General features: G+C 36.8%; 1 protein-coding gene across 6 annotated transcripts in view; it reads left to right on the top strand.

Annotated features, from left to right (window-relative positions):
• The window catches only part of LOC120501267 (ectonucleotide pyrophosphatase/phosphodiesterase family member 3-like), a 36,547-nt gene extending 16,864 nt beyond the window's left edge, over positions 1-19,683 (top strand). For 5 of the 6 annotated variants that reach the window (XM_039707256.1, XM_039707259.1, XM_039707260.1 and 2 more), the window contains 16 exons: positions 599-671; positions 1,140-1,248; positions 1,402-1,530; positions 2,902-2,933; positions 4,653-4,862; positions 5,662-5,789; positions 6,713-6,779; positions 8,193-8,280; positions 9,035-9,204; positions 9,312-9,369; positions 10,107-10,261; positions 13,719-13,854; positions 14,346-14,423; positions 15,766-15,898; positions 17,440-17,596; positions 19,094-19,683. In XM_039707256.1, coding sequence (XP_039563190.1) covers positions 599-671; positions 1,140-1,248; positions 1,402-1,530; positions 2,902-2,933; positions 4,653-4,862; positions 5,662-5,789; positions 6,713-6,779; positions 8,193-8,280; positions 9,035-9,204; positions 9,312-9,369; positions 10,107-10,261; positions 13,719-13,854; positions 14,346-14,423; positions 15,766-15,898; positions 17,440-17,596; positions 19,094-19,267 — 1,897 coding nt within the window. In that variant the 3' untranslated portion in view covers positions 19,268-19,683. The remainder of the gene's footprint in view (positions 1-598; positions 672-1,139; positions 1,249-1,401; positions 1,531-2,901; positions 2,934-4,652; positions 4,863-5,661; positions 5,790-6,712; positions 6,780-8,192; positions 8,281-9,034; positions 9,205-9,311; positions 9,370-10,106; positions 10,262-13,718; positions 13,855-14,345; positions 14,424-15,765; positions 15,899-17,439; positions 17,597-19,093) is intronic. The other variant, XM_039707257.1, reaches the window with a different exon arrangement.
• The last annotated feature ends 5,138 nt before the right edge of the window (positions 19,684-24,821 follow it).

Here is a 24,821-nt window from a genome sequence, read left to right as displayed (position 1 = left end):
AACATTCAGTTGCTAGTCTAAATGTGTGGATGAAAGATTTTATATGAAGGCTATTGCACAAGAAAGGTTAAATACATGAAAGTAATTGCAGTAAGTAATTCAGGATGAAAAGTAAATGTCAATGCTGATCGTGGTGTTAACTTTGTGATGTGTAAAGAAATAAAATATTTTATTTGACAATTTGCTTATAAAATCCTAATGTATTTGCATTTAGGAGATGCTCTCTAGAGTCTGACTGCTTAGTCAGGAAGAGCTCTTTCAGGTGGTAGTTCCATTTACATCTCAAAAAGGATTGTTTGCTCTGATGTCTGAAATCTTCAATTTTTCCAGAGAGATTTCTGGTTACCTGTTAAAGACACTGGATATTGTTTCTGAAACTGTAACTTCAAAAAGAGCCCATGCTGATTAATTACAAAACTCAGAGGAAGTTGAATGATTATATTTGCTGTATGGGCTGTTATCAAAGTTTAAAGAAGTTATTTATAATTCCTTTTAAAATGTCATTTAATATTACTTTTTTTTTTTAATCAAAGTGTTCTCTTTAGGTGCTGCCTCTAAATTCTCATAATGTTCCATTCTTATTTATTTCTAATTCAAGGCCCGATATATACACTTTATATATTGAAGAACCAGATTCTTCTGGACATTCATTTGGACCAGTTAGTGCTGGTGTAAGTAGTTTGTATATTTTTCTTATACTTAATTTCACTAAAAATGGTGTTGCACTATGAACTTAACCAGTTTATAGACCTGGAAAGGATAGTAAATGAAAAATTGCCATGACTGTTTTATGACTTTTTGTTAAGAACTTTTGTTTGTGGTTGAGGCTAATGTTATGATTCCCACACTGTGTGTGAATCAAAAGAACCATTAACCAAACAGACTGGCACAAAATAATTTCAGATCATACTAATAGAATAAATATTAATATTTATATTTAGGCTGAACTTTAATTGTATTACTGTGTGATATTTAGAGGCATGTGGCCTGGCAAATCCTCAGACCTGTCTTTTATTTATTCCTACACTGTACTGCAATGTTTACTAATTTGTAACCCAAAACTATTACATTTTTACTTGCATGATGGCAAAAAGTTCAGCCTTTAAGGATCTTAGATGTAACTGGTTTATCTCTCACAGGTAATCAAAGCCTTACAGGCAGCAGATAAAGCAGTGGGGATGCTCATGGATGGACTTAAACAAAGAAACCTACACAAATGTGTAAACCTCATTGTTTTAGCTGATCATGGTAATGTATATACTTATTTTTTCAAGTTAACTTTACTGAGTCACTGTTTTCTTCCTGTGTGAAATATGTGGGCTTAGTAGTGTTAATCTATTTTATAAATCACTTTATCTTCCTTGCCATATGAAAAAGTGCTGTTTCTATGTTGCCCTTTAGGGATGGAGAGGACCTACTGCAAGCAGTTAGAATATATGACTAATTACTTCAAAGAGGTGGATTTCTACCTGTATGCTGGGCCTGCAGCTCGCATTCGAGCAAAGAATGTTCCAGAGGACTATTTTACCTGTAAGTGTGGACCAATCCTGGGACTGAGCAATCAATATAGCAGAAAATAAACAAACAAACAAATAAATAAATGAGGAAATGGATAGTCAGTAGTAATCAGCAGTGTGAGCAGCTGTCTTTTTCCCTTAATTTGGCTTCAACATCCATGGAAGTTGTTCAGGATTTTTTTTTTTTTTGAAGAATGACCACTTTAGATGAATTTGAAGTTTAGAAAAGATTGTTGAAAACTCTAATTTGCATTTTCTTGACATGGAAAAACGAAGTAAAGGTAGTATTTTTTTTTTTTTAGCTGGAATTCAGGTCTTTCATAAGTGCATTGCTCTTCACAGATTTCTTGTGCAACATTGGCAGAGTCAGTCTTTTTGAAGTAATGAATATTTCTGTGTGTACAAAGTTACAGAGTCTGAACCTTAGCACAGTGGAATCTAAGCCTTGGTTAAGCCCTTTAGCTAGTATCTCAAAAGAACAGAAAATGGAAACTATTTGAGCTGACTCTGACTTGAAATAGATACCATGCTACCAGACTGGAAGAAAAATCCTAGAACTTTCCCAGAACCAGAGATAAAATTGTGGAAATGCTCTATTTATTGACTTCAAAGAATTTGTAAAGTATTGTAAAAGGGATAGTTGTTGCAGGTTGCAAATAAGAGCTGGGATCCCACTGTACTTTTTATTCATATTTTATAATTGTACTTATGTTTGAAGGCACACTATTTATATGATATAAAGCAGACTTTCATTGGTTTAAGGCATACAAAGTCAGAGTAATGAGCTGAGGAAAGAATACTCATGGTTTTTCTGTGTCTCAATCTCAATAAAATTGTTGACTCATTTCCTCTAATAGTCTTAGATTTTTCTGTAGGAATTTTTCTTCCCTAAAGTGCTCAGATTTTCTTTTTAGAAAGTTAATGTCAAATGGTTAAACTACTCTTTCAAAATGTGCAAGGTGAAAATATCAAGATAGACTGAAATTTCCTCTGTGACTGTTGCTGGAAGCAAAAGATAAGACAAGTTCTCCAGGTTCTGTTCAATGAAAAAAAGGTTGGACTTCAACCAGAGGTTAGATAAGAGAAAAAACCTTGGGTCTGAGGATTTGTCAGCTTTAGGTGTAGGCAGTCATCACCATGGCAGTTTTCTACAGTCTGTCTTGACGTATCCAAAGCTCTAGTGTTCTAGTTACTTCCACAGGCACACCTAAAGGCAGTTACCATTGGAAACATAACATTCCTGCCTGTGGAAGGAATGCCACTATCTTCACAAGCTAATAAAGAAAACCAACTTTATAGACAAAAAAGCATGTTTAAGTTTTTCTCATGAGGCTTTGTCCTTCAGCCGTTCAAATGTACATTAATTCATCTTTTCTTTTAACAGTTGACTCAGATGGAATCGTTAAAAACCTCACAGTGAGTAAATATTCTCATAACTTTTACTCATAGCTACTCTTAATAGGAATCTGAGGGAAAAACACAGTTTGTAAAAAAATGAGACTATGGTGCCAATTTAAATAGTGTACTGACTCCAGTGTACCTTGGGAGGCAATTCTCAAAGTTGTTGAAAGATGATGCACAAATGTTCGCCATAAGGAATCTCTGTTCAGAGAAAATTGTTCTGTACGTCACTTTGAAGTCAGCCTCTTCTCTTTCCGGGACAGAAACTTGGGTATATCTTCATGACAGAAGAGAATACAGCACAGAGATGCTTTAGACAATAGGTATCTGTTAGCACTGGAACACAAGTGCTGCACTCAGGCTAAGCTGAAGTAACTTTTCCACACAAGAGATAATGACATCATAGAGTACATTGCCACAAAGTGTTGTAGAGGCTGGAAATATAAGTAGAAGGGTGGGGGGGACACATTAATGCAGGACAGCACTGCAGGGCTTTTAGACCTGATCCACAAGGAACATCTGACAAAAAGTCCCTGAGGCCTAGAAGAAACTAAGCAGGTATGAGAAAGAAACTTCATTCAATACTTGGCTTGTTTTTATGCACTTTCTCTAAGCGTCTGATTCTAGGAATTTTGGAGGTCTGATTTGAAACAGAGTACTAGGCAAGATGGGCCTTTGGCATCAGGCAGTATGACTCTCTTAGGATCTTTTGACATATCACTGAAATAGTTGCAGTGCTTTTATGTATGCTGCACCATGACAGGGACCCGTACTGGTAGTTCTGCTTGAACTGAGCCGTGCTGAATGGATTCAGCACTTGAGGGCAGGTCCAAGCTTGCCTGTGTCTCCCATGTGGGCACACTTTGACAGCTGAGTTCTGAAGGATACAAACAAAGTGCAGAAAAGAGTGCAAAACAAAGGAAGACCAAACCTATTTCTTTTACTAAAGGGTGATGTGATAGTGCATGGTTCTTTTCTCTTTCCTTATACTTTTTTAGACAGATAATTCAGTCTCTGTCACTTTTTTGTAGTGTTCAAGATATACATTAATATATGTGGGATGAATGTGCTGGCCAAACTAAAAAAATTGTAGGACAGTTGTCTTTCTGTATTTCTTTCCTTTTACAATTTACACCGAGTTAAACATTTAAACTGTTTACTCTCAGTGTGCTGTCATAAATTCCCCTTGTTTTCTTCATTGCCATTTTGTTTTCTATTCTGTGGCTTATCTTGTGCTAAGCAGTAGACAGGTGTTGCGGTACCTTTATAAAAATGCTCTCAGTTTGCCAAAATCCTGGGCTCCCAAATGGATACGTTTCCGATAAATCTCCACTAGAGGTCTCCCGTTAACCTATTGAGTAGGATCAATGGCTGGGAATAGCTGAAGGAGCTTTCTCAGTGCTACACCTCCGGCCTCGCTGTATGATGCAGAGTCTGTTGCATCAAAGAGCATCGGTGTGAGGGGAATATCACAATCTGCATGTTCTCAACCTCAGCTGAAACTGCTACTGCTAATCGTTACAGAGATGTGACATCTCGTGCCTTATGGGAATAGTCTGGTACTAGGACGTGCCCTCTTTCCTTTCCTCTTCATAGATGGTTGGTGTATTTTGTCCCTGTCAAGTTATTAAAATGAGGAGTTTTTGCAGAAAAGGGAGTTGTGTGTTTTATATTTATTGCTAATGAATGGACATAAGTCATATGCTGATTTCCTCTATTTTTCCTTTTAGTTAGACCTCTTCTTCTGGGCTAGCAAACCTACTTATTTTTCATGTTCCTGGATTCTTCTGCTCTTCTTTGATGACTACTGAGGCACAGTTACTCCCATGTCACATGGCAAAGTCTGTATCCTGTTTAGAGCATACAATTCTAGTATTTGGAAGTGAAGATGTCAGACCAGACTCCAAACATAGAATAGTTTGCACAGCCTGTGTGGTAAAACAGGTCCGCTTCTGTGGCCTACCCAGCTTCCTAGCAGCTCTTCCTTTAGCATTTTAGATATTCTGGCTTATCCCAGTGCTGGATTCCTGATCTGGAGCAACACGTCTGAAATTTTGCCATGATGCTTGCAGCCAGCTGGAATGGCTTCTAATGGCCATATGTAATTAAGTCTTTGCAGTATGTCATATGGTTATCATTAGGCTCACAACTCCAAGCTATTCCATGGCACGCCTACTAATGCAGCAGTTATATGAACTCACTAAATGGGGGTGTAGAAGCTAAGACCTTTATCTAACAGCTGAGCAAAGGATATTTACATGTTCAGGCTTGCAGCTAAAACCCTAGACTGTGCTAAATTGTGTATGCTTGGCTTGCTTTGTTATTTATTGAATGGTAAAGTGACAGAAGGTGGCAGAAATAAACTTCCAGGGAACTTTCTCTTGTGAAGTGTAACCATACCAATGAGATGCCAATGGCATTAGTATGGAAATATAGACTAACATAGACTAAACAGTTCTACTGAGTGTCTTTAAGCCTTAGATGTACTTTTACCACAGTATCTGTACACTTGATATACAAATTGTATGTAGTCTATTTTCAAAGAGTTCCAAAAAAGTATAGCTTTTCCTTGTATTGCTTCTGGGGCCAAAAATGACATTTGCAGGTCATGCAAGGAGCTATCTGTGAATAATGGGCTTTGTGCTTGCATTCCTATCACTAAGATATTTGTGATAATTTTGAATGATGGGTGGGTTTTTGAAACTGAGCACAACTCGTGACTGGACTCTTTCCTCTTTCACAGTGCAGAAGATCCCCTCAGCACTTCAAGCCTTACCTGACCCCTGACTTGCCCAAACGATTCCACTATGCTAACAACATTCGTATTGATAAAGTTCATCTTTTGGTGGATCGACAGTGGCTGGCTGTGAGGTAACATAATTTGTGTGATTGCTATGCTGTTTTTTTCATCCCACTCTCATCCTTTTAATTTCCTTCACAGGTGCTTCATTTCCTGTTTTGCTTTAGACTTGTTACATTTCCATGTTTGTTACAGTTAAAATCATACTGTGTGTAAAAAGGAAACATGGTTGTTTTGGTGAAACCAAATAATTGTCCTGGACGCACAAAAAAGAAATGTGCACATGAAAAAAGTATCTTATAATTACCCTATTTTAAACTGTGTTCAAATGTTCTTGGGCCTCTGAAAACAGGATACCTGTACTTCACAATTGTGCATTGAATTGGTATGGAGTGACTATCTCTTTACTTTTCTATGTGTCTTAGCAATGTGTAGATAAATATAAGTGTTAGTCACTATGTCAGAGTATTCTGTTGCATTGTTAATTCCATAACCCATCCCCACATTTTCTATGTCTTTTCACCCTTCAGAATCCGTGATGAAAATGCACTGTTTGTAAGGCAAAATCCCTTGCAGGTCTTATTTATATTATTCCACAGAGGGTAACAGCAGAGTTCTCCCATTGTAAGTTTTCAGTTAAAATGCCAAAGAATACAACTAGGAATTCTTCCAAATAGATTACACTTGTTTTGCAACCTGCAGCTAGGTAAAGGCCTCAGTTCAAAAAGATCCATTTTTTCAATTTGCTTTGAAAATATTGTTTCACTGTACACTCACAGCCAGCGAGGATAATTTATTACTGTCCATAGCAATTTTTTGTTGGAGGAGAAAGAGGTCTTCATGGAAATGAATGCTATGATGAGCCATAAATACTACAATATGATGGCAGAGTCAATTCTCAAGGAATGATCGAGTCTGTAAGTCACAATGACTGTTACTAAGTGCTTGTGTTTGTGTCAAGTTTTATTTACACTCTGTGGTGGTTTCTCCTTAGGGATAAAAGTTACACATCTTGTGATGGAGGTAACCATGGCTATAACAATGAATTCAAAAGTATGGAGGTAAGATGATTTCTATTCTATTCTTGCACTTTCTTATATACAAAATCATGATGTGCCAGGTAAATCACCAGAATACAGAACAAAGATATTTTTTGCAGTGCGCTTTTTCTTTTCTGGCCACAAGATATGTAAACTGTAAACACATACTAGGTCCAAATATTTGTATTGCCTTTCATCAATGTGTACAAGGCCTGTGTCTTTGGGGTCCTGTAGTAAAAACAGTCTGGGCTTACCTTACCTGCTTGGAGACAGGTAGACCTCAGTAAACCAAGTCTACCATGTTTAGCCACTGAATTCTTTTGTTCTTTCATTCCTCCACTGAGGCAATGACCAAAAAATCTCCATAGGGTCAGGGAGTTCATCTGAACATCTGGAAGACTGTATGCTCAAATAAACTAAATTTCATTGTTGCTGCTTATCTTACAAGAGTCAGTCATATCATCAGGACAAAAAAGTAATTAGCTCTACTGTGTGTTGGTATAGCCTGTGTTGCAGTTTCAGCTCATTTTCATTCTGGTTACTGTGAAAACATTTTTTGGTCTTCAGCTTTTGGTGTCTCGTGTATTTTCTGTGATGTGAACCTTTAACTAAGGTCAGGCATGCCACTCTAAGTCCCATATTCTGTGCCTAAGAATCAGATCCTTCCAGATCTTTATAACCATGTTAAAACCAAATGTCAGTGATCAGAATCATGCTGAATGTTTGTATGGAAAGAAAGGTAAATTCTGGTTACCATGGAAACCTTAATAATAGATAACCTTACACGGGTGCCACAACTGATGCTTTTTTTTATTTTTTAAGAAGAGAGCAACATGTCATCTTTCTATAATAAACTGAAAATTCATTTTCTGTTATGGACACATAATATTATTTTAGAACAGATCATTGTCCTGCTACTCATGTTTCCCATATCTCCTGGCAGGCAGCTCAGGAGGCTCACAAAGCAGTAGAAACACGTGTGAGACTGCACATAGATCAGTGTTCTGGAACAAGCCTTGCAGGCTCCAGAAGGGCTGCCCAGCACAGCATTGTGCCATTGGTGTTACAGGTGCAGGTCTCTGCTGAGGGTGCAATGGGCCTCTGCAGTTCCCTGCTCCTTGCTTTAACCATGGCCATAGACTCTTAAGTGACCCAAAGACTTGAGTACAACAGGCATTAAAAAAACACCCCGAAACCAAATAAGATTCATTATATAGTTTAAAATATTAATTTTTTGCTTTGCATTTTACTTCAAATTGTGTGCAATGGCAGAAATTTGCCTTCCTTACCAGAACAATCCTATACTTTTAACTTCTGTAACTGTGAAAAGACAATGTTGTTCCATTGCCCCAGTTTTCACAAAGTGCAACTGAATTGGTTTTGACTTTGGATATCTTTAGATAACTGATTTTTATTATTACTATTACAATCTAGGCTATATTCTTAGCATATGGCCCAAGCTTTAAAGAGAAAACAGAAGTGGATGCTTTTGAAAACATTGAAGTTTACAACCTTATGTGTGGTGAGTAGAAACAATCAAATACTTTAAATGATAAAGTTCTAGTATTTTCAAATACCAGTGTTGTAAGAGCTAAAAGAAGCATAGGTAAAAATTGAGTAAATTCATTTGAAGCAAAATCACTGAAGCCATGCTCTTAGGCCTTCTTTACACTGCTCAGAAATTGACTTCCAGAAGTTGTTCTGTTTTGAAGGTTTTTTCTGATTGCAGAAGAATTCCTTTAGAATCAGAGGGAACCACACCTGCCACGTGGGTTTGCTGTCAAACTGATGCCTGTGGAATTGTGGATAAGAATCTTATAGAGAATAACTGCTCTTGCTCAAGACTTAGGATGGACCATTGCAATCCCAGCAGTGCACAATTAGGAAGCATGAGCCTCAGAAAAGATGGCTTAAAGCATCACACAAAAATGGAACAGGCTACTAGGTTTCACAATGTGACACACTTGCAATAGCATTTTTACTTTGCATTAAACCATCTAATCTTGTGAATGTTGTGGCAATGTATAAAACTGTACCAACAGTACTCAAATCTGTAGTTACTAAATCTTGATGCAGTGGAAGATAGCCAAGAACCTTCACACCTAGAAAATTGCAAGTTGGTTGGAATAGTTACTGTAATAGTTTAAATAATGGAATAAGCTATTTCTACTACCTTTAAAAATGACTAGGAAATGAGTAGATTTGGAAAGAGAATAACTTTTTAAAATACTGTTTTAGTCTTAAAACATGTTTACAAATTTCAAATGTTTCAACAGATTTGCTGCATATAGCACCAGCAGAAAACAATGGAACACATGGCAGCTTGAATCACCTCTTAAAGAAACCCTTTTACAATCCATCACATCCAAAGGAAGTCTCACCTCCTTCTTTATGTCCACTTTCCAGTCTGACTCCTGCAGATAACCTGGGATGCAACTGCACACAAGTAAATAGGGGTTTCTGGCGTCTTTTAATCATCTTTGTCAAGTGTGTTCTGCTTTCTTCATTTTTTCTAAACAATGGAATAATTTTGAATGGTTCTTTTTTTTACAGACTTCAGCTGAGTCACTGGAAAAGCTAAACGAGAGGCTAAATCTCACCACAGAAGAAAGTAAGTAGCAAAAAATGAAAAGAGCAGCAGTATTTTTAAATCTACACCTGGTTTATATTTTATGTCACGGCTTCAGTGGGAATTTTTGCAATGTTAATTACAATTGAAAGTGAAGTAGGAAAATCAGGTCAGAAGCATATATTTTTTTAATTTTTCCTTTTCATTTCTTTAAAAATGCTAAAGGACTCCGTTATAGCAGCATGTATATATGGGAATAGGATCTGAACCCCATTAAAATTTTTGAAAAAACCATAAAGATTTCAATAGTCTTGAAGAAAATCTGAGCAATGTCAGGCTATGTGACATAACTCTTGTTCCTTACCCTGTATCCATTACTTTACATTTCTCTGATCAAAAATTTCCATAGATACTTCTTTCTACTTTTTTATGGGGTTTCTGGAAATTGTGGGAAATATTGTAATGCCTCTTCATCAAATAAGATATAAATTTCACTCAACTGGTGAGATAAATTCAATATATTTGCATTGATATGAAATTTCAAAGAAACGTGAATTTGCAAATCTGATACTGACTTTTGTGCATTAAATATAATATGAAAACGATTTTCTACATTTTTATTCTGCTTATAAGCCTAGAGAACCACATGACTAAGTTTACTGTTGTATCTATTTGTATTTGCTAGTTTTAATTAACAATTTTTGTCTGCTCTCTTAACCCCTTCTGCCATCCAAAAATGTTATACAAGAATAAGTCAATAATTATTATTTAAATTTTAGTAAAGAAGGCAAGCTCATCTCATTTGCCATATGGGAGACCCAGATTTCTTCAGAAGGAAAAGGTCTACTGCCTCCTTTCCCATCATCAGTATGTGAGCGGATACAGCTATGATATCTGGATGCCACTGTGGACTGCATACACTGTGAATAAGCCTGTAGGTTATCAAATATCTCTACTACTCTTATATATGGGAACTAATGGATTAAAAATGTAGTCCATTCATCGGGAGCCCTATTTAAGGGCTGGTGGATGTCATGTGACTAAGGCACTTGTGTCAGAAGAAGTGCCTTTGATGTCATTTAAAATTCAGCTATCTTAAAGTTTTGAGAAGTGGGAGTGACCATTTGTTAGGGACACAAAAGATACAGGAGAGTAGAGCAGCTGGTGAGCTGGTTCTATTAAGCCTGTTCTGTGAAAGGGATATACCTTTTACAAGAATTGTCAAGACAATTCTCCATCATGCCTGTCAGTTCCTGTGGAAAAGCAGGCTGTGATTTCCCAAATCAGAAGTTTTAAGCTTTCCTATGAGTACCATAATCTTTTTCTTATTAAATGCCCTCTATGCTACTCTACAAGACAGTTTGCACTAATGCATATTTCTGTGTGTTCTTTGCTCTCTGTTACATGATATAATTTCTGAAAATGTAATTATAGTTGAATGAACCTCTGAGTGTTCAAGGGTACGCGGATCCAGAATAAACTGAGTTTTTAGGGTCAGTAACCTATTGGACATTCATGGGCTTACTTGCCCTTATAATTTGACCCTTCTTCTAAGTTGCCTTGAGGAAATAGTTTCTATGTTGATTCTTCTGTCTGAAGAGGATTGTTATTAATGTCTATGTGATTTCCTATTTCATCAGTACAAATATGAAGAAATTATTTTAATCAAATATATGCTGTTAAAAAGACAGTATTTCATAAAGTTTCACTCCATACCTTCTACTGATTCTTCACTATCTTGGTTGAAGGATCATGAATCCAATCATAAGAAGGCTAAAAGTCATTTAAACAAATGTCCATTTCAACAAGGACTGTTGATAATTCATGTTTGAAGATCTGACCTTAAACCTCACAATGAAGTGCATTACCCAATTGAAAACTAGTTAATTGTGGGCGTATTTTTTGTCTGATTTTGCTTTAAAAAGATTGAAAAGTCCCATCAGAGCTGCAGTCTTCTTAATATTGAGCTTAAAAAAAGCTCAAAAACCCAAATAACTTTTCAGACATTTTCCTTTGTTGAAAAATAAATTCTCAGTTAGCAAAGAATCATAGAATCATAGGAATTTAAAGGGTTGGAATGGACCTTAAAGATAATTTAATCCCAATCCAGCTGTGCCATGGGCAGGGACACCTCCTACTAGACCAGATTGCTCAAGGCCTTATCCATCCTGGCTTTGAACACTGCCAGGGTTAGGGCATTCACAACCTACCCAGGCAACTTGTTCCAGCATCTCACAACCCTCACATGAAAAAAATTCTTCCTAATATCTAACCTAAATTTCCCCTCTTTCAATTTGTACCTATTGCTCCTTGTCTTATCACAACAGTTCTTGACAAAGAGTCCCTCTCTGTCTTTCCTGTAGGTCCCCTTCAGATACTGGAAGTGTATAAAGAAAGTTATTGCTCAACTTAACATCTGAATTAGGAGAAATACATATTTTGCAGGAGTTTCTTATGGCAGTTTATGCAACACTGTGGGAAGCAGTGAATGACTGAGACTGAAGTATTGGAGGATATAGGTCATAGCAGACTAATACAGTGATGTATGTTTTCTGTAGAAAGAATAGGAAATCATAAATCATCTGTAATAGTGCCAGAGACACAACAGTGAAAGACTCTGAGTGTAAGAGCTCACACACTGACTTACCTTGCACAGTAAACTGACATTAGGATTTTTTATTGCATGTGCTAATCAAGAGGAATAGGCTTTGTAAATTATAACACCTGGGGAAGGACAGAGGGATAGAGCTAATGCCTTTGTTGGTGAGGTTTGGCTGCAATGCTTGGGAATGACAGAAACTTGCCCTTTCTACAGAATTTTTATTGTACCCTGGGTTAATTGTGTTTGGATGCAGCCTGTGCAATGCTTTACACTATTTGTAAGCTAGGTTATATCATCATTATGTAGCTGTTAAAGAAGTGCTCAAATATTAAACTAGGTAATGCAAGCTGGACTTTTGCTGGATTTGTGTAATTAGGAGGTTTTGAAACTGGATTAATAACATATACTTGCAGATCTTAAATAAAAGATGTCAGCTTTTTAATTACTTATTATTCTCAGGAATAAGGAAAATTTAAGATTGAAGAACATTAGTTTTCTTGAGGTTTTACACTCCTCTGCCAGGGAGGAAGGCACATTTTCTTGCAAAAAGACTGAATTTGACAAAGGAGACCACAGCAGATGCTTAAATTCTGTCATGAAATGCAAATAACTCTTGCTTCTTGATATAAATTACTGGCTCATCAAAAAAGTAATAAATGGCATTGAAAAGGACAATTCATGATGTGATAGGCACAGCCAATTTTTAGTTTTAACTGCTTTCTTCAGGAGACATTATGGTTCTTTGACCTGATATAGGAGGAACCAAATTGGTGATAAATTAGGGTTTTTTGTTTTTTGTTTGGTTGGTTGTATTTTTTGACACATGAGCTGCTCAGGACTCAAGGGAAGATTTTCTCTTTTATATTTCATTCCATGTGGAATATATGTATTCCATTATTATACAACCTGATCACAATATGGCATCTACTTGAATTTTGATAAAAATAACTAAAGAAATAATATCAAGGAGTACAAAGAGGCACAAGAAGAATATATGAGTTCTTTATTTTTCCTTGGTTTTAATTGATCAAAACAAATAACATACTGAAAATCAAATTAGATGTTTAACTTCTGTTTATAAAGGTATAATGCAAAATATATTCCAGTCTTACAAAAATTAAAATAAGTTACATGTAAATGAGGATTTAAAAAAGTTAAACACAAAAAAGAATATTCAGATGATTTAATGTTATTGCAAAATTATGAAAAAGTGTGTAGAAAAGGTCATAGAAACAAAAAAAAAGGTGAAGGTTATAGAAAGAAATATAGTAATCAGAATCACTTTTGGCCAGATCTTAGCATGTTAACATATTTTGGTGAAGCTACTAAAGCCAGTAAAATGTTCAAAATTTACAGTGGATTTCTTTATCTGTAACTCTTCAGCAGCACAGATTCTTATGGAGACTGCATCCCCAGATGCCAAGATGAGGTGATAGTGTCATTTTTATATACTAGCTGCTTTCCAGGAGGATGTGACATCGAGTTTGTGTTTCCAGAAATATGTAAAAGTGACGAATGAGTCAAATGTGAAATCTGTTTTTGCTTAAGGTGTAACCTTATTTTGCTTCTACAGTTTTACATGGTACATACGGATTTCCCTGAATTATCTAAAAACAGAAGTGGAAGAAAAACACTACCCAGAAAACATTCGTGTGCATTACTTGCACTGACCTGATTCACTACGAAAATAGGAGTGGATTCAATGAAGTCCATTCTAGAAAGTTAAAACCATACAAAGCATTGGCTTAGCCACAGCCGTGGGTGTAAGATTTTTTTTTCCTTTTCACAGGAAAACACATCTCCTCTTCCTCCCACTGTTTCAGACTGTCTGCGGCCTGATGTTAGAATCCCTGCTGCTTGGAGCCAAAATTGTTCCAGCTACACAGAAGGGCTGACCTTGACCCACAGTTTCCTCTATCCTCCCAGTGAGTGTGGTTCTTTTTATAGCGACCTTAGAAAGTCTTAATCAGCTGGATGTGGGTTTATGTTTAAACATATACCCAAACACCAAAACAAACTTCTTTGGATCAGCATGTTGGGCAGAAAAAGGTTTCCAGTGTTTGCAGACTGACCAAAAGTAGGGCAGTTGCTACTTGTATCTAAATATTTTTGGTTTGGAATATTTAAGGGTTTTTTTTAAAACATGTGACAACTTGAATGTGATGAAAGCTGGTTGGAATGATGTAAAGGGCTGGAAGGAAAGGCTATCCCTCTTCCTCTGCACAAATATTCGTTTCCTATTTTCAGATTTGGTAAATATTATTTATTGAGTAGATTTCTTGAACAAATTTGGGGATATGTTTGCAGTAGGATCATACACTCATGCTCAAATGTAACATGTAATTGAACTACTTGTACCTGTAAATTATAGTGACATATGAATTCCATTCACTTATATTTTGATCTTTTTATATAGACTACAATTCATCTGATCTTGAACAGTATGATGCCTTACTCACCAGCAATATTGTTCCCATGTATGAAGCTTTCAAAGGTAGGATGCAAAATTTTGACTAATTATGATTAATTTTCTATAATTATTGTTCTGGATTTGATAAAGCTATCACAATTTTAAAACATTAATGCATGGCCTGCTGTATATCCAGATGTTGTGAAAATATACTTAAAATATTTTAGGAGTAGATGTTTGAAAAATTATAGCACAATTATATGGGATTTTTTTTTCTTTGTATAGTCCCATCTGGATTCTGTTTATCCCTGCTTACCTGTTTGCTTTTGAATTTGCTCTTCATCTCCTCTGGGCTGTCCTAACATAAAGTGCCAGTTATGAAACTCTCATTCCCTTGGGAATATGCTCTAGGTGTATGAAAATGGCAATTTTTCTTTTTTCAAAATCTGAACAGAAAACATCAACAATATTAATCTTGCAATACTATTTCTATAATAGATATTTTTATTATGGAAGAGTGGTAAGCTCTTCCCACCCAGCCTAACTCACATTTGTAATCATTGACAAGAAATTTCCTATAAGTGCTTATGATCCTGTTTTACTCTTAGGCCTGGGCTAATTTTCTTAGAAAATGCATAAAACGAGGAATTGTGTAAGAAAAAAGTTGGAAAAACCCCAATTATGTAACTACCTTTCTAATATACTCAGACCTCATTTATTCATTCACTCATATAAAAACCAGAGATACAGAAGACCTAAGTGTCTTTAATCTCCCAAGTAAATCATGGACTGTGATAAATCCAATTTTTCAAGGAAAATGACAAGAAGTTTCTATAGACCATAAATAACAGGTAATTCAATAGGAGATGCCCTCAATGCATCGAACCCATAAGGTTTTTTGCCATGCCAGTTATGAATATTTGAATAATCTCACTATCTTATGCCCTGTAATTTGTATTTTCTTGATTTACATCTGTGAAATAAGCCAAATTGTCTAGTGATGTTTGGTATGAGTTCTTTACAGTTAAACTAACACTCAGGTGGTGAGTATTCCTCTCCCAAAACCATTATGTCAGTTCCTACTCTTTGTAACATTGCAGGTACAGGCACATCAGCCAGAAATTAATGACCTCTCAGCTGTAGATTTGTAGCTTCAGCTTTAGATCAAATAAATATGAACACCTGTAGTGCAATTTGCCTTGCAGGACTATAATAGCATTTACAGCACCTCTTTCAATGGCAAGTGGGAGTATGTCCCTTCTGATGAAATCCACATTTTGTGTAACAAAGAGTTGATTTTATGGGCAGTTTATTTCTGAAATTTTTTTATTAATCTACAGTGAAAACACAAATATGCTACTTTTCTTCAGTGGTGAAATTACTTTAAATTGATATTAATTTTGCTTATATTTTCTTTTTATGACAGACATATGGGACTATTTCCATAATGTGCTTCTTCAGAAGTATGCTAGAGAAAGGAATGGGGTAAACGTTGTCAGTGGACCAGTGTTTGATTACAATTATGATGGCCATTTTGATAGCCCTGATGAAATTAAGCAGTAAGTACATGGAAAAGCTAGAAGTCAAACTCTGTATGACTTCCACTGTGTTTCCACACAAAAACCCCCTATTATTTAAAAAGACTAAGAAACAAGTATCATGGAGAATGCACTATTCTCTTTATAATCCTATATCCACTATTACTCATACAACAGGAAATGCTCTTGCAAACAGGTACAGTCCCATGGAAGTTGAAGTTCAAGTAAAGAGTAAAAAAGCTGTGCAGTTACATGTGTATCTCTATACACATGCACAGGTACAGACTAGCAATTCTTTTCCCGAGATGATGCCTAGATTTTAGATTTTGTGCCTCTGCATCAGAAATGCTGGGAGAATATGACACTTAAACATGCAGAAGACATGCTTAAGTATGATTTTCTCACTTTGATGTTGTGCTCACTCACCTGCCTGTTGCTTCTTCCTACTGTCTCAAACTGATGTATTTCATCAAAGGTCAGATCTGTGTGTTTGCCTTCACTGAATCACATAACTGGAAATGCAAAATGTAACATTCCTGAGAGGTACATTTGTGTAACTATGGCTTACACAGCTTACTGCAACATCTGGCATCTTTATACGTAAATTATAAAGACCAATTATTTATGTCAGTGAATAAGAATATAAGGAAATAAAAACAGAATTAGAAAAACTTAGATTAGGGAAAATACCTTGTGATACTAAGAGCATTTATGGAATAGAAAGGTGCTGGGAAATCTGCACAGCTGAAGCTATCTCTGGAGATATTTTATTCAAGCTAGACTTGACCACATCTGTTAAAAATGGTTTGAGAATGGGAAAATCAGCCTGCCACGTAATAGGATGGTGGAAGGGAGGAGACACTACAACTTCCTTCCAAGCAGAATGCTGTAATACCCAGCAGACCACATAATGCTGCCTCCAGTTTGCAATAAGCATGTTTTAGTCAGCATGGTTAGACAGTCATGCAAAGCAGTATAGTAATTTCAGTGATAGTGTTTTGTTCAACAGTGAACAAAAAAGCCTGGGAAACATTCAGCTCTTTATACACAAGACTGACCATGTTTGCAGAATAGTCAGAAAAGAGCAGCAAAGACATTTTCAACTGAGTATCCTAAAGTGGTTTCTACAGCACACAGCCACAAATCACTGTTCTGGCATTTCTCAATGGCAAAGAGTCAGAAGTTAATTTTCTCATCACTCTCCTCCAATTCATGTGGCTGAAATTCTTCGTATAATGAAGGGCAAATATGATTCTCTATTCTGACTCTTCCAGATGTAGAGATCTCTAGCTCTGGCAAAATAGAGTATTGACCATGTAAAGCAGTCCTGTTTCACTTGGACTGCTTGTAGCATGCAGAGTAATCCAGGTATGTTTGGCTGTTTATAAAATAAATGGTACGGCTGTGTATCCCATCAGGTATTCTTTTCAATTACAAAAGAAATTTAAGTCATATAGCATTGAAAGATATATATTGAGATAAATCCTACAAATTTCTAATTGTATCAGTGGTGTTAATATTTGATACCTCAAAAAATGCCTTAACTAATGTTTGTTTTGTAGGTATGTAAACAATACAAAAATCCCTGTCCCAACCCATTACTATGTGGTTCTGACAAGCTGCAAGAACACATCCTATACTCCACTGAACTGTCAAGGGTCCTTGGATGCTTTGTCTTTTATCATTCCTCACCGACCTGACAACACTGAAAGCTGTGCTGTGAGTATAGTTCCATGTTCCTGTGTTAGGAACTGATTCCCACTGGAATCTAGTCATCCAGAGAATCTTTATCAGTCTGTGGAATTAACTCATTCCCCATGAGCTGGGAGTGAGCTGAGAGTTAAAGCAATCACCAGAAGAGCAAGGAGCTCCAGGAGAGGTAGCTGGAAACTATGAGCTGATAGAAAGCAAGGAAGAAGAAAGGAAGGTAAGATAAGACAACAGGGAAATGCTGTCACCTGAGAAGGGCTGAGAACAGCAGCACAGGCAACAGGGAGATGAGATATCTTTATGGAAGACTGCAGGGTAAACTTACTTCAGAGGTATCAGAGGACTCTTGATTGTTATTCCCTTCAGTTGCTAGAAAATTCCTTCAGCTGCTTATTCCACCTGCATAAGAAATTAGACAGCAGGCATTTGGATGGATGGTCCTGCAGTTAAAATTCATACTTGAATTAAATTAAATCTCTGCTTACCACTAACAGTGTGAATCTTATGCCTTGTAGCAAACAAAGTACATGATCTGCGTGTAATATGTATTGCTGAGGCAGCTGAATGCCTATTCCACAAACTCTGGGTTCCAGAAAGTTCCTAAACTCAGTGTATATATATTGTACAAGTACAGCTGCACAGACTTAAACTGGTCTTCACAGATTTTAGTTTATTTATAACTTTGAACTCATAACTCCAGGCAGGTGCAAGCTTGCCCTACTTGGAAACAACTTCTGTGTCTCCCCATTTGTAGTGTGGATAATCCATAACTTTCCGGTGAGATCTTTTTAGTAGTTGAGGGTTGACTAATGATTAGAATGAATTCGTCATTATAGTTTAGAAATTGACTGTAATTTCTAAAGTTTAGCAATAAACCCCAAATCTTCTCATTTTCTTCATCATGTTTGGCAGTAACATAAATTTAATGACTCATTTGCCTCAGAAACAAATATTGTTAATGAAAAAGCAAATTACCAGCTATTTGCAAACCATTCCTTGTAGTAAAAGAACAGAAAATAACATTTTGAATTGATTAATGGTTACATTTCCATTGTTTTCCCCATCTAACTAGCAACTATTCTTCCTGTCCAGAAATCAAGACTGAGCTGCTGTAAGGACTTTTTGTGAGTTGTCAGGTGCCTGTTGCTTGACTGGCCCGAGCAGTGCAGCTAATTTGTGCTGTAACTAAAACTGTCCTTATGTGTGTGCTTGAAACGTGACTCATGCATTTTGTAGCTAAAAGTTGCAATTGCCATGCCAGCATAATTCTTCTCTATCACTTTGGAATTGGAGAAGTGGGTAGAAGAGACATCCCTTGATTCTGTTTAAATGAGATCCCTAAAAGCAAGGCTGTAATGATACCTAGGAAAGCCTGAAAGAAGTTTTGCCCACTGGACACCTTTAGTCTGTCAGACCAGGGCAAACACTGGCAATTGCCTAACACTGCCACCAAACAACAGAGGGCATTTTTATGAGTTTGAGCATTGTTCTTGTTTGTTTTGACAGGAAAATAAGACACTTTCTGAATGGGTTGAAGAAAGAGTTCAGGCTCATTCTGCACGTGTTCGGGATGTGGAGTTGCTAGCTGGGCTTGACTTTTACCAGGAAAGAAATGAAACCGTCTCCGAGATCTTGCGGCTAAAGACATTTCTGCCAATATTTGAGACTGAAAGTATCTGATTATCTTTGCAAAAGGGATCAGTGCTTGGAAGAAAGAAAATTTCAGTGATTTCACTTATTTCCTTGCTAAGTATGTGGGAGTATTTTTCAAATTTGTGTTTTTCAGTCAAGTGTTTTGTGCCAATGCAATTTGAATAAAAATGATACATAAAATTTTCTAAAGTGAACTAAATCATCATTGTTGAGCCAGGCTTTCAAAATACAGAATATATTTTTATTATGTAAAAACTAATATATTATGTTACTATAAAAATACATTAAATATTATATGTGATATTATATATATAATAGTAATAGTAATAATGATTGAAAAAAATACAAAAGGAACATATTTTATACTACAGAGACACCAGAACTGTAAATTGTATATAAAATACTTCTACAATGGAGCTGAAAAATAAAACACTTTGAGAGGAGTGTGTGTGTTTTTCCACTTGTGTTTATCAAAGATGTTATGGTTCTCTAACACAAGCACATCCTGAAGTGTTCTGAATTTCTCTTTCTCACCTATTAATTCACACAGAAACATATTCTGACTCACAAAAAGTTTGTATGTAGTGCAAGTCATCAACACCTGTGTTTTCCACTTGGGTTAATTCATTATGCTAATAACAAGTGAAGTGAATGTACCCTTGTACCCTTCAAAAATCTTAAAACATTCTGAACATGAAGAGGTAAAAGAAATGCTCTACACAGAAGAATTTTGTCTTGATATTTACCTGTATTTGCAATGGTTTCCAAATGCCTGGTGCTAACAAAATGTTTGTGTCTATTTTTAAATAGTTAAACTTGAGATTAGAGCACAAAAGTAGTAACATCCAAAACAGTCACTTTCTGTAGAGACTTTGTAAACAGATACTTTATAACACTGTGCTGTACACAAATAATTGCTGAGGACAGGTAAGTAGGACAAGACAGTCAAAATTTCCAGATTATGCTAATACAAAAATGTCACTCATAATAGAGTGTTGAGATGAGCTACTCCACTACAAATGTTGCTAAGTGCATTTATGAATAATCATGAATGAAAAACAGCAAAAAATTGCTCATTTGATTTATAGGCACAGTGGGGGCATTTTAAAGAAGCATGTCAAAGTGTGTTTCAATCTATAAAACTAACTGTGGACTGAAGGAGCTGTCTGTTTAAAGAATGAAACTTTTTACTTTTAAACTTCCAAATATTTCAGCACAAAGAATCCAAACCCACCACAGGACACTATTTTTCCCAAAGTTCCCAAGATGATCAGTGTATGCCCACACACCAGACAGAGTTTAGCAATATTGATCTTAAAATCCTGATGTGGGACCAAACTGAACATAAAGATTTTTATCTCAGTGAAACTATTACACCATCATGGAGTTGCAGTTCACCACCCTACGTTGTTTTGACATCTTAAGTCTGCCCACCTAAATCAGATACTTCTTCTAAACTGCCCCAATTAAGAACATGACTGTTTTTTCACTTCATGGTAAATCATATCCTAACTCAAGCAAAAAAATCTACACTCTTACTGTAGAACAGTGGGACAAAAGAACAGTGACTAAATGTATAAAATAGATTTGGTTTATTTTACTATGAAATGCTGAGAAATTCAAAAGTCAAAGTAACAACAAACAGACAATACAAAATAAACACATCGTATTTAATTTAAAAACATAATCATCCTTTGTTAATCATTCTGCTTTGTCCTGAGATTTAGAAAATTATGCTGTTTCTGAGTATTTCCAATTTCTGTTTCCTAGGGGATGTGAGTATTTCTTCCCCAAATTGGTAAGCCTCTTGTTTCTGTGTTTTTCAGCCAGTTCTGAAACTCCCAAAGCTGAAGCAGAATAGCCACAAATTAATCTGCTGACTGCAACAGCAGATGTTGCCAAGTCTCAGCTCTCTGAGCCACCTTTCATGTGAGACTTAAAAATGTAAATTCTGTAAAACATGATTTTCCATAGGCCATTATTGAAGCTAAGAAACTGAGTGCTCCTATAGACATTGGAAATCTGAACTCTGGAGGACCTTGTTGCTTTCCTCTCTTATGCTTGGGTCCTTTTAAGTTTTAGAGTACTAGAACCAAGACCTCTAAGCAAATATAGAAACTTGGCACTACCTATATCTAGTCTTTTCTCTGTAGCAAGGCCAAGTAATAATGAAAGAAACTAGGCAAGGGAAACAGCCTACCCTGCCCCAGAAAAGGCAAAGCAAGGAAAAGCTTAATTGATAGTTTTTTAGTAAGTGCTACTGTTTCCCTAACACCACACCCTGGCTCTGTGAGACTGTCACCATATAAAACAAACCTTTTTTTGTTCACTTAATATTTATTATAGAGACTGCTGGCTTTTTGTCAGTACCTCCCTGAAGTACTTTCAAAGTTGAGTGCAGACATTGAAGTGGCACAGAATATCCTTTACCTTGGACATCTTCCCTCAAGGGTCAATGGATATATAATTGAAAGGGCTGTTTTTAAAAATTACCTCCCTCACTGGTCCTGTGATGTTTGTACATAGGATGATGGGATTTTTCATGTGCAATTGTTTGTAAGCACAGATATATATTTTTTTTTTCCTATCCTTACTGTGCCATTTCTGTGCAGTGAGGGAGTTACTAACTCTGGGTGAAAGGCTGTCAATAGGAAGGCAAGCAAATCTATCATGCCTCTGGATCCAAAGTCTTGAGAAAAGTGGAGGCTCAGAAGTGTCCTCTTAGAGTGCACTTGCCTGTCCCACCACAATTCCCCCGGGGAGGGAGAAGTGAACACTACTGGCATGACCTTCCTTACCATAGTCTGAAAGTGACAGGAAATACAAATCCTTCCCAGACCTTGAAGCGTGAGCCAAAGAACAGGAGTGTCCTCTGAAGGACAAAAAGTGCTGGGTGGAATTCAAATTGGTAAGGTCAGGGTCCAGGACTTTGGACAGCTTTGGGTTTGACATAAACCAAACTTAAAGCAGAAGCCAAGGACATAAATTGCTTTAATGTACATTAAGGAGACTTGGCAACAGATGTGTCCCATAAACCGACCTGCCCACTGTCCAGGAAGATCAGCCACAGCCTGCTTTGCCTGTAATGGTTGGGAGTTGGAAGGAGAGTGAGTGGTTCCTAAGACTGTCTGCAAAGAAGTGCATTTCTCCTGGTCTTACCCTATGTGAGAGAAGCATGGGTGGGAGGAAGAGTACTTTGGCTTTCCAGTGGCTTTCCAAGGAAAGAAGAAATTGCAGACCTTTGGTGTCTAGCTTGCCTCTTATCAGTGAGTCAGATTGCTGCCTAACAGATGGAACAACTCCCTGAAGGGATGTGTGGTTTTGCACAACATGAGGGACATTACAGAGTGGTGTTACAAGCCAAGGGGCAGGGCACTAGTGGAGGCAGTATAGACCTCTAGTGCCTGATCAGCAATTGCCGGGGTAGGCTAAGGTTTGTGCTTTTTCAGAATGCTGTTTGAAGCATTTATATATTGCTGTGATTTATTTTTTGTTAGTGGCAGAATACAAGCCTGTTATTATTCCGTAGGCAGGATTAAAGTTTTCTTGTAGTCCTGCAGTTCAGATATGTCAGACTTTTTTGTAGGAGCCACTTTACACTCATCAGCACAGATGAAAGCTGTGTCAGTCAACTGTAAGCATAAAAGACTCAATTTGATCAACCAAAAAATATTCCATAACAACTATGAGAACTAACAATCTTTCTGTCCTTCTCTTCATATCACATACAGGTCATACCACAGAATTCTCTCTCGAATCTCTGAGTAACCAGCTCACCCAGGAAAGAAGGAGGATTTATGGGGAATTGCTGAGAAAAAGCATTCTGAAAAAGAATGCTCTGTTTGCTTTTCAGGCAAGCTAGTGAATATAATTCACACCCATCTATTCAGTGCTGGTTTGGACTTTTTCCTCATTCCTATTTGTTGTCAGGGGAAAACCTGATGGAATTTTATCTAGCTACCAAAACTACATCTGTGCATACCATTTGTATAATCTCTAGAATATTTGAAGGATATCCCCATCAGCCAAGAATGCAAAATAAGATTCAGAAATGACAGCAAGTTTTAATTTCTCATTATTAATTTCTCCTTCATTTTAGGCAAAAGGATGCCTTTTCTGCATTAGTGAATGCATTTTCATGAGGTAGAGTATTCCAAAGAGGTTAGTTTGTAGCCCTCCTTTCCACTCATCCCCGAGGGAAGAGTGCATCTGCGTCTTGTCTGCATCTTTTCATCTCACTAGTTTATATCCTTTTTAATTTTTTGTTCAGGTTACAGATGCTGGATATCTCCCTAGCACCATTAAGCATTACAAATGTGTCTTCAGTTACAAAGAGGAGGAAGATCAGAAAAAAAAGCACTGACAATGCAGAAAAAACCAGAATATTGAAATTTTTGTTCCTTTGTGTTTTTAAAAGCTTAACTGCACACCCATGGGAAAGGTGAGTTCAAGCTATTGCTTACTCTAATTCTTTCCACAGAATGAGAAACCCTGCCTCATTTCCTTTACTCAGTTATGAGTTAGATCACATTTTATGTGGTATGCAACTCAATCTTATGAGTAGTACTAAGTTTTGGAAAGAGTTTAGCTACATAGGCTGAGGAAACACATGATATAAGTTTGTACTTGTTTCACTAAATTTTTCTTTTGTTTCAGAAAATTTTAATTTGTGAACATTTCCAACAATTTTCAGGTGCTGTTTCTGTGTATCAAACTTGCTCTTGGTGGTTTGGCAGCAAATAATTCTCTGCAATCTTGACTCCTAACTAGTGTCAGACAGAGAGACAGCAAACAGGATGCTGTCTGATGGGAAGGGCGAGGGCAGGGAGGCAAGTTTCTAAAAGGACCAGTAATGTTTCCTTAGGAAAATATGGGCTGTGGTGGGCACAAGGACTGCTCAGTGACTTCTCTTTGTAGTTGACCTACAATATTGGGTAGAAGAAGAAACCACCCCTCCTGAGGTTTTTTGTGTGGCATGTTACTGGCTGTGTCTACTGTCTCACATCTTTCCCGTGGTTCCTGCTCATCATTTTTCTTGCTCCAATGTGTGTCTTTGTCTCTTCCCAGCCCCGGTGGTGTTTCTCCCCATCATCTGTGTCTCAGTGTGACCTTTGTCTTGTCCAGTTGTTGGCACTTGCAAAGAAAGAAGTCTCAACTCCTTTCTCCAACTTGGCCCTTAGCATATGGCTCATGTGCCAATCACGCTTCCTAAACCAGTAATTTGGAATAAAGCCAGTATGTGAACGAATTTCATGCTCGGTCTTTGGGATCACTGCCACCTATGCTTTCTTGGACCAGAAATCAAACTGTTTCTGCAACTCAGGATTTTCAGAAAGTTTGTTTTCAGAAAGTTTTGTGTAAAAGTGATGAATTTAGTCATTAAAATCACAGTTTTTGACAAAGGAGTAGGATGGGCTATGGGAAAGCCATAAATAAGCATTTTTCCCTCGCAAAAAACTTTAACATTTTATGATAACTTGCATGACATTATAACTGTTCTCTGAGGTAGAGATTTAATTTTATGTACTTGTATAAAGACCCTTAGAAAATTTCTGCTGGTCTGAATGACTTGTGTTTGAGA

Source organism: Passer montanus, unplaced genomic scaffold (genome assembly GCF_014805655.1).
Source record: "Passer montanus isolate IOZ18808 unplaced genomic scaffold, ASM1480565v1 scaffold2, whole genome shotgun sequence".
Taxonomy (NCBI): Eukaryota; Metazoa; Chordata; class Aves; order Passeriformes; family Passeridae; genus Passer; species Passer montanus.
Note: the sequence above shows the minus strand (reverse complement) of the source record. Positions and strands in the feature narration are given on the sequence as shown.